At 39.4% G+C, this 15,897-nt stretch overlaps 1 protein-coding gene across 1 annotated transcript; it reads right to left on the bottom strand.

Moving 5' to 3' along the window:
- Positions 1-92: 92 nt before the first annotated feature.
- poldip2 (polymerase (DNA-directed), delta interacting protein 2) lies at positions 93-15,572 on the bottom strand. The gene is made up of 11 exons (XM_034113056.1): positions 15,336-15,572; positions 9,761-9,836; positions 9,409-9,506; positions 9,203-9,302; positions 7,149-7,224; positions 6,063-6,170; positions 5,172-5,308; positions 4,948-4,974; positions 4,685-4,810; positions 1,985-2,064; positions 93-1,822 (listed from the first exon to the last, which is right to left on the bottom strand). The coding sequence occupies exons 1-11, from the start codon at positions 15,518-15,520 to the stop codon at positions 1,708-1,710; spliced, it is 1,128 nt and encodes a 375-aa protein (XP_033968947.1). The 5' UTR covers positions 15,521-15,572; the 3' UTR covers positions 93-1,707.
- Between the last annotated feature and the right edge of the window lie 325 nt (positions 15,573-15,897).

Here is a 15,897-nt window from a genome sequence, read left to right as displayed (position 1 = left end):
TGATTGAAGATCATTTAACAGATTAAGATTGTTTTTTCTTCTCTCATATCAACTGTATTGGCCTTGAGACTAACACAAGAAATGTCAACATGGGCTTTTCAAAAGGTATCATTTATTTGTTATGCCTTTACTTACATCTTTATTTACAGTAGAATTTCAACAATCAGTTACCTCAAATCACTTTGTTAGCTTTATTTGCTCACTTTACCAGGGAGAAAATCCAGGCTGAGAACTGTCCGTGTCACAGATCCAAATACAAACAATAGGCTTTAACCAGAGGTGTTCACGAGTTAAAACTTCATTCTTTTTTTTAATAAAGGTGTGCTGCATTTGTTATTCTAACACAAGAACTCAGCTCAACGCTCCGGCAAAGAAGGGATTCTTTTTTGGCTGCCAACACATACAGTTCACTCAGTTTGATCTTTGACACCATTGGATCACATGCGGATGGAAATCCCAGTTTTTGAAGCACCGATCAAGAGAATCACAGATCAAGAAAATCTCCTCAGAATGCATCTAAATGATGCAGACTAAAAATAAAGATTATCTGTAATATTGACAGATGTTTTGATAGTGTTCATCGAAATGTACGACTCAGAAAAGATACAAGAGCATTTCTGAGACAGCGCAAATGAGAAAGCGAAAAATCGTATTTTCTGTTGACGAGTGTCAAACCCTAATTCCATCCGCTGCGCTATAATGTTGTCAGACACTAACTTCAGCACTAAAAGCAGACCAGAATTTCATCCGATTTCCCTTCCATCAGCGGCCCACACAGCTCTGACACCACTGAACTGTGACCAGGCTTGATTAAAAACATGATCGTAAAATCGGGTCCAAAATAAAAGTAATGCGTGAATCCTAAATTCAAACAGAAAGTATCAAAGAATAGTTTGTAACACGTAGCTAAAGTGATGGCTTAATGTTCACTTAAAAGTGTCCTACTGAGGCCTCGGTGTGAAGCTCAGTGGGAGCTGTTTCTCTTTTCAGAGCTCAGCAGGAAATAAAACCAACCTGCGAAGATGTTCAGCTGTCAGATACTCAAAGTGTCCAGCTCAGCTTGGCAACAACAAATCAACCTCCCAGCACTGTTCCACTTGACTGCATGTCTCTTTAAACACACAGTGAAGATCTCTCTTCTATATCATACAAAGTGGCGCAGTCATGAGTTCTAAAATCAGGAAATTATTTTAGACCATTTCAGGTTCCCTTGTCTCAAAGTCATTGGGTTTTAAACATGTTTTTGGTTAGAAGCCTGAAATAAGGTCCGTGTTTTGTCCTACAACATAAAATATGTCATTAAACACCCAACTCGTGAATGTCCGTATCTTCTAGCTGTTCAGTATCATTAACGTGTGTTGGCCACAAAGCTTATTTTCCTCCATACATATTGAAAATCCCATTGCTTTCTGTCGAGGCAGCCCTTGTGATGCTAACTTTCAGGTTGACCTACACAAACATGCCATCACTACACCACTCTATATGATTAACCTAATGACATATTGCTGTTTGATGCACTCTCACAGTAAAGGGAAAGACGTGCCTTTGTTTGGATGATGAAGAAAATTATAATTCTCCTTTGCATAACTGACTCACGCTAGTCAGGCAGTGTTACAGAGGGAAGGACAAATCCAGACAACCCAGAGAGGACCAGGACTGACGGAGTGTCAGGGCCTCTCAGGCGGGGGGGGGGGAGACTACGGGCAGTTAGAACGTGTAGCCAGCAGGGGGCGCTTTGTCGTCTTTGTTGCTCTCCAGGGAGAAGGGGGGAATGCGTACATCGAAGTGAGAGCCGTCGGTTCTTTCAATACGAAACGTCCCCCTAAACATAAATAACAGAGTAAAGCATGAATTAGTTTCAGACATATGTACGAGCATATTTCAAGTTATGTTAAGCCTTTGAAGGTGAATATGAAACAGCAGAATATGAAGCAGTGATGTGATTTATTTAACAGTTGAGTGATGCAAGACGGAGCAAACTCACCACATATGTCCGCTGGGGGCTTGTAGAGACACATGGCTGCTGTACTGAAAGGCCGGCTGTTCTTTTGACAACACCGGCTCCTGTTACAGCACACACACAAACACACAAGAACAAAATGACAAGGTTACACAAATCATTGTTGATGCGCACTTTTGTCCTATAATGGAGAGGGAGAAGCTGCTCACAGCTAGAAAAAAAACATTAATAAATTGAAGGTTTTTTCAAAGATGTAGTTGGATTGACGTCTGATAACAAATGTATTTTATAGTTATCTGGACTTCCTAGGGAGTAGTTTTTAGTACGCATTAGGGACAAAACTAAACATTTTTTAACAGTATTGTTAACGTTAAAGATAGGATATTTAAAGTCAGTACCAGTAAAAATCCAGTAACATTTAAAATGACTCCTTTCATTACGTTTGCTTTGGCTGCGTTTTTAGGCCCATAAGCCAGTTGTATTGATTGTGTTGGTAGCGTAGCAGCTCTGCAAACAGAAAGTATTATGAATGTGCATGGCTTTATGATGTCATTATTTAGATAGCCTGCCTTTAAAAGCTCAGCCTTTAACTACACAGATCATATTTGACCGGAATTTCTCACATTTTCCAGGACATTAACATCTTACAGAAACTGAAAACCTGGTGTGAAGATGTTAAGATAACAAATATAATTCACAAGGTTAAAAATATAATTGTGTCATCATTTGTTTACAATAGTCATAATTAGCGCATTCATTTGTGTTTGTTGGCCAAAAATGTGTTTTATGAAGTCACCGAAATCTTGACCTTTGACCACCCAATTCAGTTCATCGTTGAGCGACTGAGGATGTTTGTTGCCAATTTGAAACAAAGTTCTCTCCCCGCCCTCCTGTGACATCGCATTCTCCTAAATAGGACCTAGGGGCCATTTGAAAAAATAAGGCCCCCATCTTTGGCTGTTGCTGCTGTGGATGTAAAACGGTGTAAACTGACACTTCTCCTGATGGTCTAGAACAGGCATCCACAAAGTCCGGACTCCGGTCCGGATCGAACCACAACTGTCTCTGGACTCTGAGCAAATTATACTTTTCATATGTATTATCTGTATTATCTGTATTATCTGCGAGACATCGCCACAACGCAACGAGTCAACATTCTCCGCTATGTCCACTGCAAACAGCGCTCTGCATCTCCGACTGTTCCACTGTCTGTGTGTGTCTGTCAACGCATTGGTCCAATCACATTCAGCATCCCGTCAGCGTTTTTCCCCCTCCACCAAAAGTCTGCAAATCAGAGGCACAGTAGGGCGGGTCTTCGCGGAATGCGGGTGGGAAAAATGCGTGTGTCGTGTCGTCTCTTTCAACCTGTCTGAGTCAGAGCGAGAGTTTAAAAAAAAAAAAGTCAGAGCGAGAGTTAACAGCTCATCTAGTTGCATCTGTACTGTAGCTAGTAGCCTAGTTTCACCTACCGGGGTGGCATGGGGGTGTGGCAACTGCCACCCTAAAAATAGGCCCTGCCACCCCAGTTGGCAGCTTTGTTTTGAAAGAAAAGGTGTGGCTCATCTGACATTTATGAGAGAAAGTCTCTAATGTCCGAGTGCAAGTGAATGCAGCACAAGATGCACGTCTTGTAACCCCTCCCCCGGCCCTGGCGCGAGCGTGGAAATATGATTGACCCAAGTACTGAAGGAATGAGGTATTTGCGGTCTACAATGACAGAGAAGAGACTGTCAAGTTTGGCTGTACTCAGCATTGAATCAAAACGCACTAAAGCTGTTGATCTTAATACGTTTGTGAGGCGTTTTGCTGAACAAGATGGTAATCGCCACATTCAGCTGTAATAGACATGTCAACTTGATGCTCTGCTCACGGATGAGCATACAACACCGTTAAGATGACCTTACGTGTGTAAATATATTTTTTTCTTTGTGGGGGTCTGCCCCCAAAAAACAGTTTTAAGTCCTGAGAAAGTCAAATAAGACGGTGTGTAAAACTACACTGCCCAGCCAAAAAAAAGTAACCACTTTGATTTAACTAAGCCAGTAGGTAAGGACATTCCACTGAATAATAACTGAAGTATAAAAGAATGCATGAACTGAAGTGATGGAGACCATGTTTGAAGGCAAACAAAAAGAGGAAATAACAGGTCAAATCAAGCAAATCCCCCTCTCAGATGCCACAGAAACCAGAACAACATAAATACTGGCTGGTGATTTGATTAATCAGCTTTGTGATGGAATAAAAAATGCACAGTGCATTTCCTTAGCTGTGGATGAGTCCACTGACACCACTGACAATGCTCAGTTGCTGGTGTTTGTGAGTTTTTATGATGAGGCAAAGGGGGAGTTGTTGAAGATGTGTTGGGCCTGACGAACCTCAGTGGACACACAAGGGGGCAAGACATTTATAAAGCAATAATGGGAATGCTAAATGAAAGAGGGTGCAGCTGCCTTTATTCATAGCTGTGCAGCTCACACTGCGACTCTGAGGGATCAAGCACAGACACAATAACAATGAAAACTGCTGCATACAGATTATTTTTGTTTTTGCAACCTCGTGTTAAGAATCTTGTTGCAATTGTTTAAAAGTTTGAATGACCGTAATAAATGGACCTTTGTCTTGTTTTTTTGGACCTTTAAGATTTGTATTTGAGTACCCCTGGTCTAGAACTCTGATACAGTGTGTGTGTGCGTGTATATGGGTGGGTGTTTTTGGTGTACTGACCCTCCCTACGACTCCTCGTCCTCTGACGGTCTCCAGGGTTCCTGAGAGGCTGAAGATCCTCCAGTGCCTCTCTCTCAGCTGAACCACCTCGGCGCCCATGTTCTCAAGACGGATACAGTACCGCCACTGCAGGGAGACAACACACACAAGCGTCAGAGTACTGAGTATGCAGACTAAGGTGGAATAAAGCAGTGCTTGTAGCTGGTGTTCATTTCCCAAAGTGACTACATATTCCCCACAGAAGAGAAACATCTGCTACTCACCCAGTATACATGGGAGTTCTGGGCCTCCTGAGAATCAGAGAGAATATCCATTAGCATTAACAGAACCAACCAAAACAGAAAACAACAAGAGTCACAGCCATAGTCTCGATTTGCAGACCTAAATTTAGGTCAGTGCGATGTGGCTAATACTCGAGCTAGTGTGCTACAGGCTGTGTTTGCAGCAGCTTCATATCTCTGAACTTAGATGCTGTTTGGTCATTTACCCTCATGCCCATGTAGAAGGGGATGACGGTGACCCGGATGTTCTCCGTGGTCTCCCTGTGGACATCTGACAGCTCCAGCCAGGGGTGGTTCTTCTCCTGCCACGCCTTCAGGGTGTCTCTGGGTGTAAATGGTGGAGCTACAGGACAAAGCACATGTTTACTCACAATACTGTTTTTTGTTACATCGACCACGTAAACGGTAAATGTCAATGGTCAGATCCGAACCAGAAGTGAAACTAAATATGACTCATTGTATCAGGGAAATACAATCATTCATTCGATATTGGCTTGTAAAACACTAGACAGCCAACCATCATAGCTATTTAGTGAATATTTCACCCACAAAAGGACCATTTGTATATCAAAACTCACAACGCGATACATTTATTTGCTTAGAAAATGTTTCTGGTTGGGCTTGACAGTGAACAAGGATCGAAAAACACATTAAGTTCTTAGGAATTGAATTAATAGGGGCTGTGTGAACAGCAGCAAAACAGTATCAATACATCATTTTACAAACTATGCATAGTTTTGCTTCTGTTTAACTAAGCTCTCATTTACTTCCATTCATATTGAACACTTATCCTTTTTGAATTCATGCAGAAATATCAACATTTTCTTAATTAATTCAAGGTATCACAGGGTAAGTAATTGATATTCAAATGGTCGTTTTGTGGGTAAAATATTGCTTTAATGGCTTTGAAAAAAAAGAATAATAACTAAACAGACAACTGCTTAAAGATCTACAATATTTAACTTAGAATAAAATACTATGACTACGATTAATAGCAATGACATTCGTTAACGATGGTTAATGACAAGACTAAAGTGAGACTCTGCATTGTAAAAGGTGTGTGAAGAATGATGTGGCCGCTCCAGAAGAGAGCGTACCTTTGGCAGGGTTGAACATGAGGAAGCGCTCAAACAGCTCGTGCTGGATGGGGATCTGCTCCGTAGAGTTATAGGGCAGGATGTCTTCATGGCTCACATAGTCCAGACCTGATGACAGAAACACACACACGGTCACATGGGGACGAGACGGAGAGCAATGAATGCCTCAAAGGGGAAGTGTAATATACTGTGGGAGCTAAACTGGTGAGTGGCCCGTCACATACAATGTGTTGGAGTGCTAGCACATACAAGCGTAAGTTTTACAAAGTGATGTCACTATGTTACGGTAGTAAACAAAGGAGTTCAATGGAGGTGTTTCAGGCGGGGGGGGAGTGTGGGGGAGAGAAACTCCCTCTGGAGGGAATAGAGAGATTTAAGCCTTTATGCACAGAAAAAAACCTATACAACACAATACATATAAAAATATATATATATATATATATATATATATATATATATTGAATCCTCTTTACAAGCTGAGCTGGACTATTTCCTCATAGCTTTTTATTTGTATTGTTTATCATGAATGCCCCATTCAAAACTGTTAGAAATGGGATATACAACAGTGATATGACAACATGTCCATCAGAGCAGACTCCGTAGTGAACAACTCACTAATGACAGTATTGGTGTTTTTAGCTAAGCTAGGGAGTATTTGCAAAAACAGATTGGCGTTTTACCCTCATTGTTCTCGTTAGAGTTTAATGGTTGTAATGTTGACCATGTGCATGTAATGGTGTGTGTATGGTAACCTAGAAGGCAATCTCGCCTTGTGCGCTCTGTTTAATTCAGTTAACACATCATCGTTTTGAAATTAAAGCTCAACTATGTCCTTCATCATTGTTTTGAATAAATGAAATAACAGCAGTAATAGGCCATCTAGCTTTAAAACATTGCTGTAGTGGATCTAATTTATCAAAATGTTAAGAGTGGGTGTTAAATACTTGAATCTTCAAAGGGAAATTTGACAATGGAAAGTGGTGTGGTGGTAGAATGAGTGTTTAATTAGGTCTGCTTAAAGCATTTAACCTGACAGAACCTTTGTAATGTATCATTGAAGTGCTATGTCCTGAACACTGTGCATACCTGGGATAGCGTACAGGGCTCTGCTGTCGTCATGGTTTGCCAGAAACGTCACTGCCTCCGTCTGGGACCTCTGAGACTGTCGAACACACAGAGACACACTGCTGACAGGACAACCAGAGCTAGATTCTAACACTGTTCTAGCTTTGTCTCCCTAGAGCATTAACACTCATTGCACTTCATGTTTACATGCTTAAATGGTCAAAAAGTGCTTTATATCCTGGCTCCAAAATGGTGGAATGAGCTCCCCATTGACATCAGGACAGCAGAAAGCTTACACATCTTCCGGCGCAGACTGAAAACTCATCTCTTTCGACTCCACTTCGAGCAATAAAATGAAAAAAATACAACTTATATACTAACAAAGGACTGGCTTATCTAAAGCCAGTTGAGTAGCACTTGAAATTGTTTGGCTCTATGAAACCTGATGTACTTATATGATTCTGTTTTCTTCAAGTTTGTATCTTCTTGGTCGAATGCACTTATTGTAAGTCGCTTTGGATAAAAGCGTCAGCTAAATGTATTGTAATATTTCTCATAAGAATTTGGGATTTTAGCCCTTATAGACCATTTACATGCACAAAAACCTATATAGCACAAAAACCTATATAGCACACTACAGGAAAGGGGAAACCCCCAAAAGCTTAATAGGGCCTCTTTAAGATATATTATAACCTCTCCAAGGACAATATGTGTTAAGGAAAAAAACGTCACATACTCTTATCAAATGTCTGTCCCAAAGGTCTGTGGAAGTGAGTGTAACAACTAGGAATTTAATTATTAGGATTTTATGGGTTTAAGAACAAGTATTCATTATTTATATTTTATTTTGAAGCAATGTGAATATGGCTTACTATTTTTTTAAATGTGAGGGATAGAGGATTTCCGTTGAAATCTGGACTTAAATGATGCAGTAAATATAAGGAATAATGGCAAAATGAATAGTTATTGAAATTCCAAATGTGTTACTGAGATTCAACCAGCTCCACTTTCTTGCTTGTCTTGACTTCCTCCGATGTATGTGCAATGTAAGGTGGTCCTAAAAAAACCCTACTGTAACTAGGGATGCATATCGTTGACTTTTTTACGATACCGATACCGATACCACTGAACGATACCGATACTCAACCGATACATATCGTGATACTTTCATGTTGCATAAGGGAAACATTTTATCATCCCGCAATTACTCCCATGAAGCGCTTTATTATATAGTTAACATGTCAAATGAATATTAAATTCAATTGTGGGACTTGGACCTTTTAGTACTGAACAAACAATGAAAAACACGTTATCTATGAAGAAAACTGATTCTGCAATATCATTTATAACAACCATCAGGCGGGAATAGTACATCTTGTCAATGGAAAAATAAAATAGCACCAGTATAATCAATATTCAACCTGAGATTCGACTGACCAGAGAACACATAAAGGATCATGAGATCTCGGCATTGCACATAAAACAAATAGCATCCTTAAAATCAACATTTGCCTGATGAAAGAAAACAAATCCCATCACAGTTCAGTTTTGTGCATTCATCTTCAAGAAGATGAGCATATCTGCTCTCTCTGGATCCAAACGGGCCCTTTCACAGCGTAGGATATCACCTGCTGAACTGAACTCTCTCTCGCTTGGCACGCTGCTTCCCTGAACACAAAGGTACTTGGTTGCCATACGAGACAGCATTGGTTGGAGATTGGATGTGTTGCCACCTTTCCCAGAAATAAACTTCTTGCAGTGGTTACAGACCCCACCATTCAGACTGGCAGTGGTTACAGACCCCACCATTCAGACTGGCAGTCATATGCAGCCACACTTTAGATTTTCAAAAGTGACTTGGTTGCGGAGTTTCACTGCGAAATTGACATCGTAATTCCGACGGTTTGGGCACAAGTTTAAGGATATTATGCCTCACTTTTATAAAAAAAAAAAAAAAAAAAGTATCGCAAACCGGATCTGATTTCGGTACGGTATACCGTAGCCACCAGTAACCGGTATTTCGGTAATACCGGGAACCGGTATGCACCCCTAACTGTAACTGTATAGTGACTTACTATATGAGGGCAGTCCCTGGTGTCAATCAGGACCTGGTAGTATGTGTGAGTCTTCCCCTTCACCTCCTTGGAGCCGTGTGCACCCGGAGCGTCAGGTTTACTGAGGGGAGAAAGTAAGAGATACAAAAAGATCTCAGTTAAACAAGCCTCCAAACAAGCCAATGAGGACTGTTCGGTGTAGTCTAAAGCCAGAAGTGGAGGTTTACCTTTCAGACATGGGAGGGGTGATGTCTCTGTCGTAGAGGCGGGCGTGCCAGGGGAACAGGACGATGCCTCTGTAGCCAAACACACTGTGGAGAAACAGCTGAGGAGAGAACAACAAGCACACATTGGATGAGTTGCTGTGAGATGACATCTGCAGGGGGCTTAATAAAAGAAAGTAGATGGGATTACAGTCACTTGACAGGATCACATCAATGTGCTATCATAACAAAACTAATTTAATGTTGTGTCAAAACTTAAAAACAGCCCAGAAAACATAGGATAATACAGTATTATTCAAAAGGAGGTCTGATAAGAGCTATCCAATTGGTGATGCGTTTGTTTTGTGTGACTCACCTGTCCCGTTTCATATTTGCCGTGCTGCTTCACAGCCTCAAACATTCCCACCGTCTCCAGAATCTTCCCTTCAGGCCTGCTCCTGCCAAACACAGGCAACACCATTACACACTGAACCCTGTGTGTGCATTCAAGGGTGTTTTAATAGGCCCGTTAACACTGGTGATTAATCTGGAAACCTTAACCTGCTAAAAAAATAACGCAATTTATTCACATTAGAAAGTTTGACCCAAAGTTGACCCGTAACTCCATCGCGGACGTGACAATGAGCTGCACGGCCGTGAAAAGGCAAAGAAAGCGTAGCGCCCATTATGCAGAGGGTCATTGCAATATGAATGCTACCATACGAGTATATGTCCTGTTTGGCGCACATTTGACAGAGGGTGATCGCAGCGGCTCTCGATGACAGCGGCTTTGTCGTTGCTTTAGCCAAGTGTCGGGAAATTGTGGGACTTCATGATATTAAAAGTCAAAAACCTCTGACTTGACCGTTTTTCATGCATTTCTTTATTAACACACCACACGTGTATTAGATGTATCTCCCACCAAAAATGGTGAATACTAGTGTGACTAACATGATTGAAATTGTTTTATTGATAGACAGCACTAGTTTAAAACCCACCTCAGAACACAAGACCACAAACTAACATACATAAGCAAAACAAGAGGACTTTGATCAAAACAACTTCCTGTGGACAAACACAAACAGTCCATAAGTCCCTGAGGAGCTTGGGCAGGGAATCCCTCAGTTCTGAAGAGAATAGGATTTCCCCTCCTATAGAGACGATTTACATTCATCCCTTTAGAAAATCCTGCTGCATCCTCCCATCACCCCCGCCCCCCTTCAGTCGTAATCTCAATCACAATTTTGACAGGATTGAATAAAACACCTCGACTTTTTAGATATCAACAAGAGGAATATAATTTGTCCTAATCTCAATGTTCTTGCCTGCAGCCTCACACACACACACACAAACTTATATATATTATAATATCACCACTGACAACAACAGCTGGTCACTTCTAATAAATAACACGCATACTTCTGTGCTCCCTGCAAAGCTAATCTTTACAACGGAGATGAAGAGGGGGGATTAATGAGGTGGATATATGTGGGATTAAATCCCACAATAGGTTGGTCTCAGGTTATTTTCTTATCATGGGTGTATTGAGCAAAAATAATCACAAGGTAACCTGATTTTACTATGAAAAATATGTTTCAAGTCCAACTTAAATCAAACCAATTGTCTCGTGTTAAGGACAATCAGTAGTTTTGCATTGATTCTTCAGACTACCATTACATATCCGACAATGTAGATGGAGATGATATTTGGAAACAGCCAATCATGTTAAATTACAACAATTGCAAAGCAGATATTTTTAAAATATGTTCAATACTGTGCTTTCTTTAAATCCATGTTCCCTTGCTAGGAGTCATGACTTCTTTAAAAAATAACTCCTACGGGTAAAAGTCTTGATAAAAACAGGTTGGTCTAACGGAGCTTCTTCCGGGCATTTATACTTTTAAAGATACGCAACATAGATGTGATGATTTCACATAATTAAATCATGTACACCAAGTTTTTTTTCTCAGGATTCTAAATATGTAAAAGAGGGACATTGTTGGTAATAAGGCCAAATATCTTAGGGACTGATTCATGATTCATTCATGCATTTCTTCTGATAAGCGCTTCCAACATGTCTTGACTGCAGCATTATATCTGCTTATATATACACACGTGTCTATTCATAGGATGCCAAGTAACACTATGTGCTGCCCTGAAGAGATGCTATGACTCATATCCATTGCACTGAATAGAGACATCTGAGATAAGGGGGGTGCTTTGTTTGACATAAGAAATATCAGAATTATAGCAATCAAAAAATCGTGTTTGGACTTAAAACAAACCCTACTTTAAATGTGTTTCACATGAAATGTATTTAATTGAGGGCTGTCAACTTTAAGGCTTGGGAATATTCTGGAAACTTTAATGTGCTAAAAAAAACATGTACGCAACTTGATCAGATTGCAAAGTTTGACCCCAACTTCCTGCCGTCGTACCAGCGGAGAGGTTTACCATGAAATGCATGGCAGAGAAAACGCCCATAAAGTAGAGGAACTGGCACAAACTAGGGCTTGCAGTTTGAAAGCGTTAGCAGGATTCCAGCATATGCACTGTGTTGTGCACATTATAAATCGCAGCAGCTCTCCATAACAACGGCTTTAACAATTGATTTAAGTCAAACAGATGACACTTCAGTCTGTTTAAACAAACATCACAATGGAAAAATGGTGGTAGCAAATCATTTTACGTCATATCATAAAGCCAGAAGTGATGATGGGTTTTGTTTTGAAACAACATTTTGAAGTGAGCCATGTTGGTTTTAAAAAAGTGGAATTTTCTAAATGAAATAGATCACCTTTGATTGTTGAGTGCTTTAGCGACGTGTCAGGATATTGACGGACTTAACTCCAATAATTCAGAAATCATGATATAAACAAGTTAAAAAAAAAACACTTTGATTTGTCTCTAGTTGTCATGTATTTCCGTAGAACAACACCACACGTTTATTAGTTTTATCCCCCCCCAAAAAAGTAAATACTACTATTTTAAAATTGTGCTGAAACCTGATTCATCATAGATTATTACGGATTAAAGTGAAAAAACATTATCGTTTGACAGCACTAATTTCATTATTTGAAATAGAAAACACTATGTAGATATCAATATATGATGCAAATGTGAAAGCAGTCATTCCACTTTGCAAACTTCTGTTCTGTCTCTACAACGATCTATCAATACACTGTTTGAGCAGAGATAACCAGATCTAAATATAGCTAACCCATTGCAAACCCTCAGCCCAAAGCGACCCTGGTAATTAGCCAAGTGCTCTCAGTAAACACAGGAACCATCCATTTCACTTCATCCTTTTCCTATTGTGAAGCCAGGTCAGTGTGCCACGGAGCTGTCATCATGTCGGAGAAAGGTTGCCAATAAGACAGGAGTGTTGTTTACACAGGTTACATACACCAAGTGAGAGCTGGTGCTGAATCCGTTCAGGTATTTCAAACTTAGAGGGGGCTGTGTGTACACCCACCTTAACTTCCTTTCACGGAGCTATATTTGACAAATACACAGCTTTCTGTCATTATCTGACCAAGTTTCTTACAGCTCTTTGTTTCTGTTTAGTAAAGTGGAGGCGGCTTCAGAAACTAAAAGGACCAACTGGTTTCTCACTGCACTAAATCACAGCCTTTGAAAGACAATGCTTCGGCTTCACACGACCTCACACAACAAATAGGAGCTGTCAGAAATAATATTTGTTTGCAACAGTTTGGCCTAAAATACTCAACACTACATTTTGTTTAGCTGATAATTTAATCAAAATCGACTTGGAGTTAGAGCAATGAACCAGGAGGAAACACATTTTGAAGAGATTAGCTATTCCATCTTAGAAAAATTAAAACCTTTTCTTTTTGAAATACTCGTTTTTTTAAGTTGCCTTTGCAATTTCTCCTCAGAAGAGTCCGTGTTTAGTCATCGCAACAGTCCCCATGTAACTGATGATAGTACTAAGTCTGAAAACTCTTGTCGTATCTGGAAATCTGACTGTTAAGAATTTTTCTTGGAACAAATACAATTGATCAAATTCAGCTTCATTTATATTTTGTACATATAACACAACTTTTAAAAGAACAAACATTGCCTAAAACACTAATAACAACTGTTTCTGCTGCACCATATTTTGGTTATCATTTTTAAATTTGCCTATTTTTAGATTATGTTTGAGAATGAATTTTGTCCTTTAGATTTGTCCGTTTCAATCTTGCAAATGGAGATGAGTGCCAAGTGCCTTAACTCAAAGATCTAGCCTTTTCTCAATTTGTGGCCATTTACCGTTTTACTCTGACAGGAAGTTCTACAACCCCAATCTGTGTGATGTCACATCCAATCAATGACTTGGTTGTTCAACACTTCAATCAAATTAAAGCTTAAATGATATTCAGACGATGCATAAGTGGCAGCAGGTAAATATATGTTATCTTTGACATATATATATATATCTTTCTCAGCTAGTGTTTAAGAATATTTCATCAGGGTCTTTTCACTACAGAGATCTGATACTGTGAAACAGTGAGAACATTCACATATCTTAATAATTGTGCTCTTTTGTTTCTGTTAGGGTAACAAAGTATTATTATTATTGATGTGTTTTTTATAAAAGCTGGTAAATGTAGAGCAAATTTGAATAACTTTATATACTGCTGCTGGATATATTAGCCTATAAATATATGTCAAAGTTCATTTAATACTTAATTTATATTAGTATTTTGTATTGTAATATCTAAATCTAAAATGAACCAGTAACGTACAGCTAAATAAATGAAGTGGAGTAAAAAGTACAATATTGGCTTCTAAAATGTGGTGGAGTAGAAGTATAGAGTAGCATAACCTGTGAATACTCTTGTAAAGTATAAGTATCTCAAAATTGTAAGTCAGCTCTTGAGTAAATGTACTTTGTTACTATCCACCACTGACAAGGCCTATGTACACAATCACTGATTACGCTACATCAAACCTAGACACAGTATAGTAAGAGTTTCCTGCATAAACAATGCCTTTGAGTAGTATGTCATGGTAGATTATCAGTGGTGGAATGTAACTAAGTACATTTACTCAAGTACTGTACTTAAGTACAATTGTGAGGTCCTTATACTTCACTTGAGTATTTTCATGTTATGCTAATGTAACTTTTACTTACTACATTTTGGATGCTATTTTGCACTTTTTACTCCACCTTTTTTGTATTAGTCAAATGTAGTTACTACCTACTTTGCAGGTATGGATTTATAAATCAGAATATAAATCAACCAACAAATCAGTATGTATTATTAAAGGTTAAGCTACCCAGCAGTGTATCAAGTAATTTAAATAATCCCCACCTTTACCAAGTGCAACATTGACATTTATGCAATAATAATTATAATACAAACATGTTATATTGTTAAATCTGATATGGGCCATACTATAAAATGAGTACTTTGAGTACTTGAGGTACATTTTGATGCCAATACTTTGGTACTTTTACTTGAGTACAATTTTGACTTGTAACAGAGTATGTTTACAATGAAGAATTGCTACTATAAAGATCTGAGTACTTCCTATACCTCTGTTGATAATGAACAGTTCGTTGCATCATAATGCCACTCATCTTAATAGTTCTTAATGCAATGAGAGGGTGTTAACTCCTAACAGTGGGCAGCACCTAGGGATGCACACATGTTTTGACATGTAACATGCTTTGACTCAGCAGGTTGCAGGCAGTTAGATCAGATGTTGCCCAATCCATGCTTCCTGGTTACCTTGCTAGCTAATGAAAAGCAGAGGACAACAGCATTTTCTCCTTTTTGCGCTGCTAATTGTTAGCTCATGTTTGCACACCACGTAGGCACCGTCTCGAGGAATGTGTCCCCTCAACAACAACGTGACCAGAGTTTGTTTTACGGTGTCATCTTGAAGGGCTTAGCTAAAGTCTTTAGCATGTTAGCATTGACAGAGGAGGACACTCTTACCGTGACGACATGAACCTCTTCTGCTGAAAGCCGCCGGACAGCCCGCAGGCTAAGCATTTAACCCGCGGTCTGAACGCCTCGGACCCGCTGCTGCTGTCCACCACACTCAGTATCCTGTGTACGTGTTTCTTGTTGTATTTACTGACAGTGCTCAGCAAGCCTCGGCGTAACGCGCAGGCCGCCATGTTTCTAGACCTGGCACGCTCAACACACACGCATTTACATTAGGGTACATGCTGCATTCAGGGGACGTCTAAAGAGTCGTATTTAGGACAATTATAAGCTTCAGATACACATGCATTTCTTTGTCCTTTTTTAACAGACAGTATTTTTGGTGTTATCATTACATGCTTGTTACAAAAAGAAACTTTCTTGTTACAGTCAAAGTATGATATTTGGAAAAGCATGTTGTTTCAATTACACGAATTTGTAGGAAATAGAGGTTATTCATTAATAAATTACGTTAAATAATTACGTTTAACAATTCCTTTAACATTTTGCATCGAATATATCCTTCAAAAGAATGATATTTAATCACTATAATAAATAAACGTAAACATAT

This window comes from Trematomus bernacchii, unplaced genomic scaffold (genome assembly GCF_902827165.1).
Source record: "Trematomus bernacchii unplaced genomic scaffold, fTreBer1.1, whole genome shotgun sequence".
NCBI classification, from domain to species: Eukaryota; Metazoa; Chordata; class Actinopteri; order Perciformes; family Nototheniidae; genus Trematomus; species Trematomus bernacchii.
This window is presented reverse-complemented; position numbering and strand designations above follow the sequence as displayed.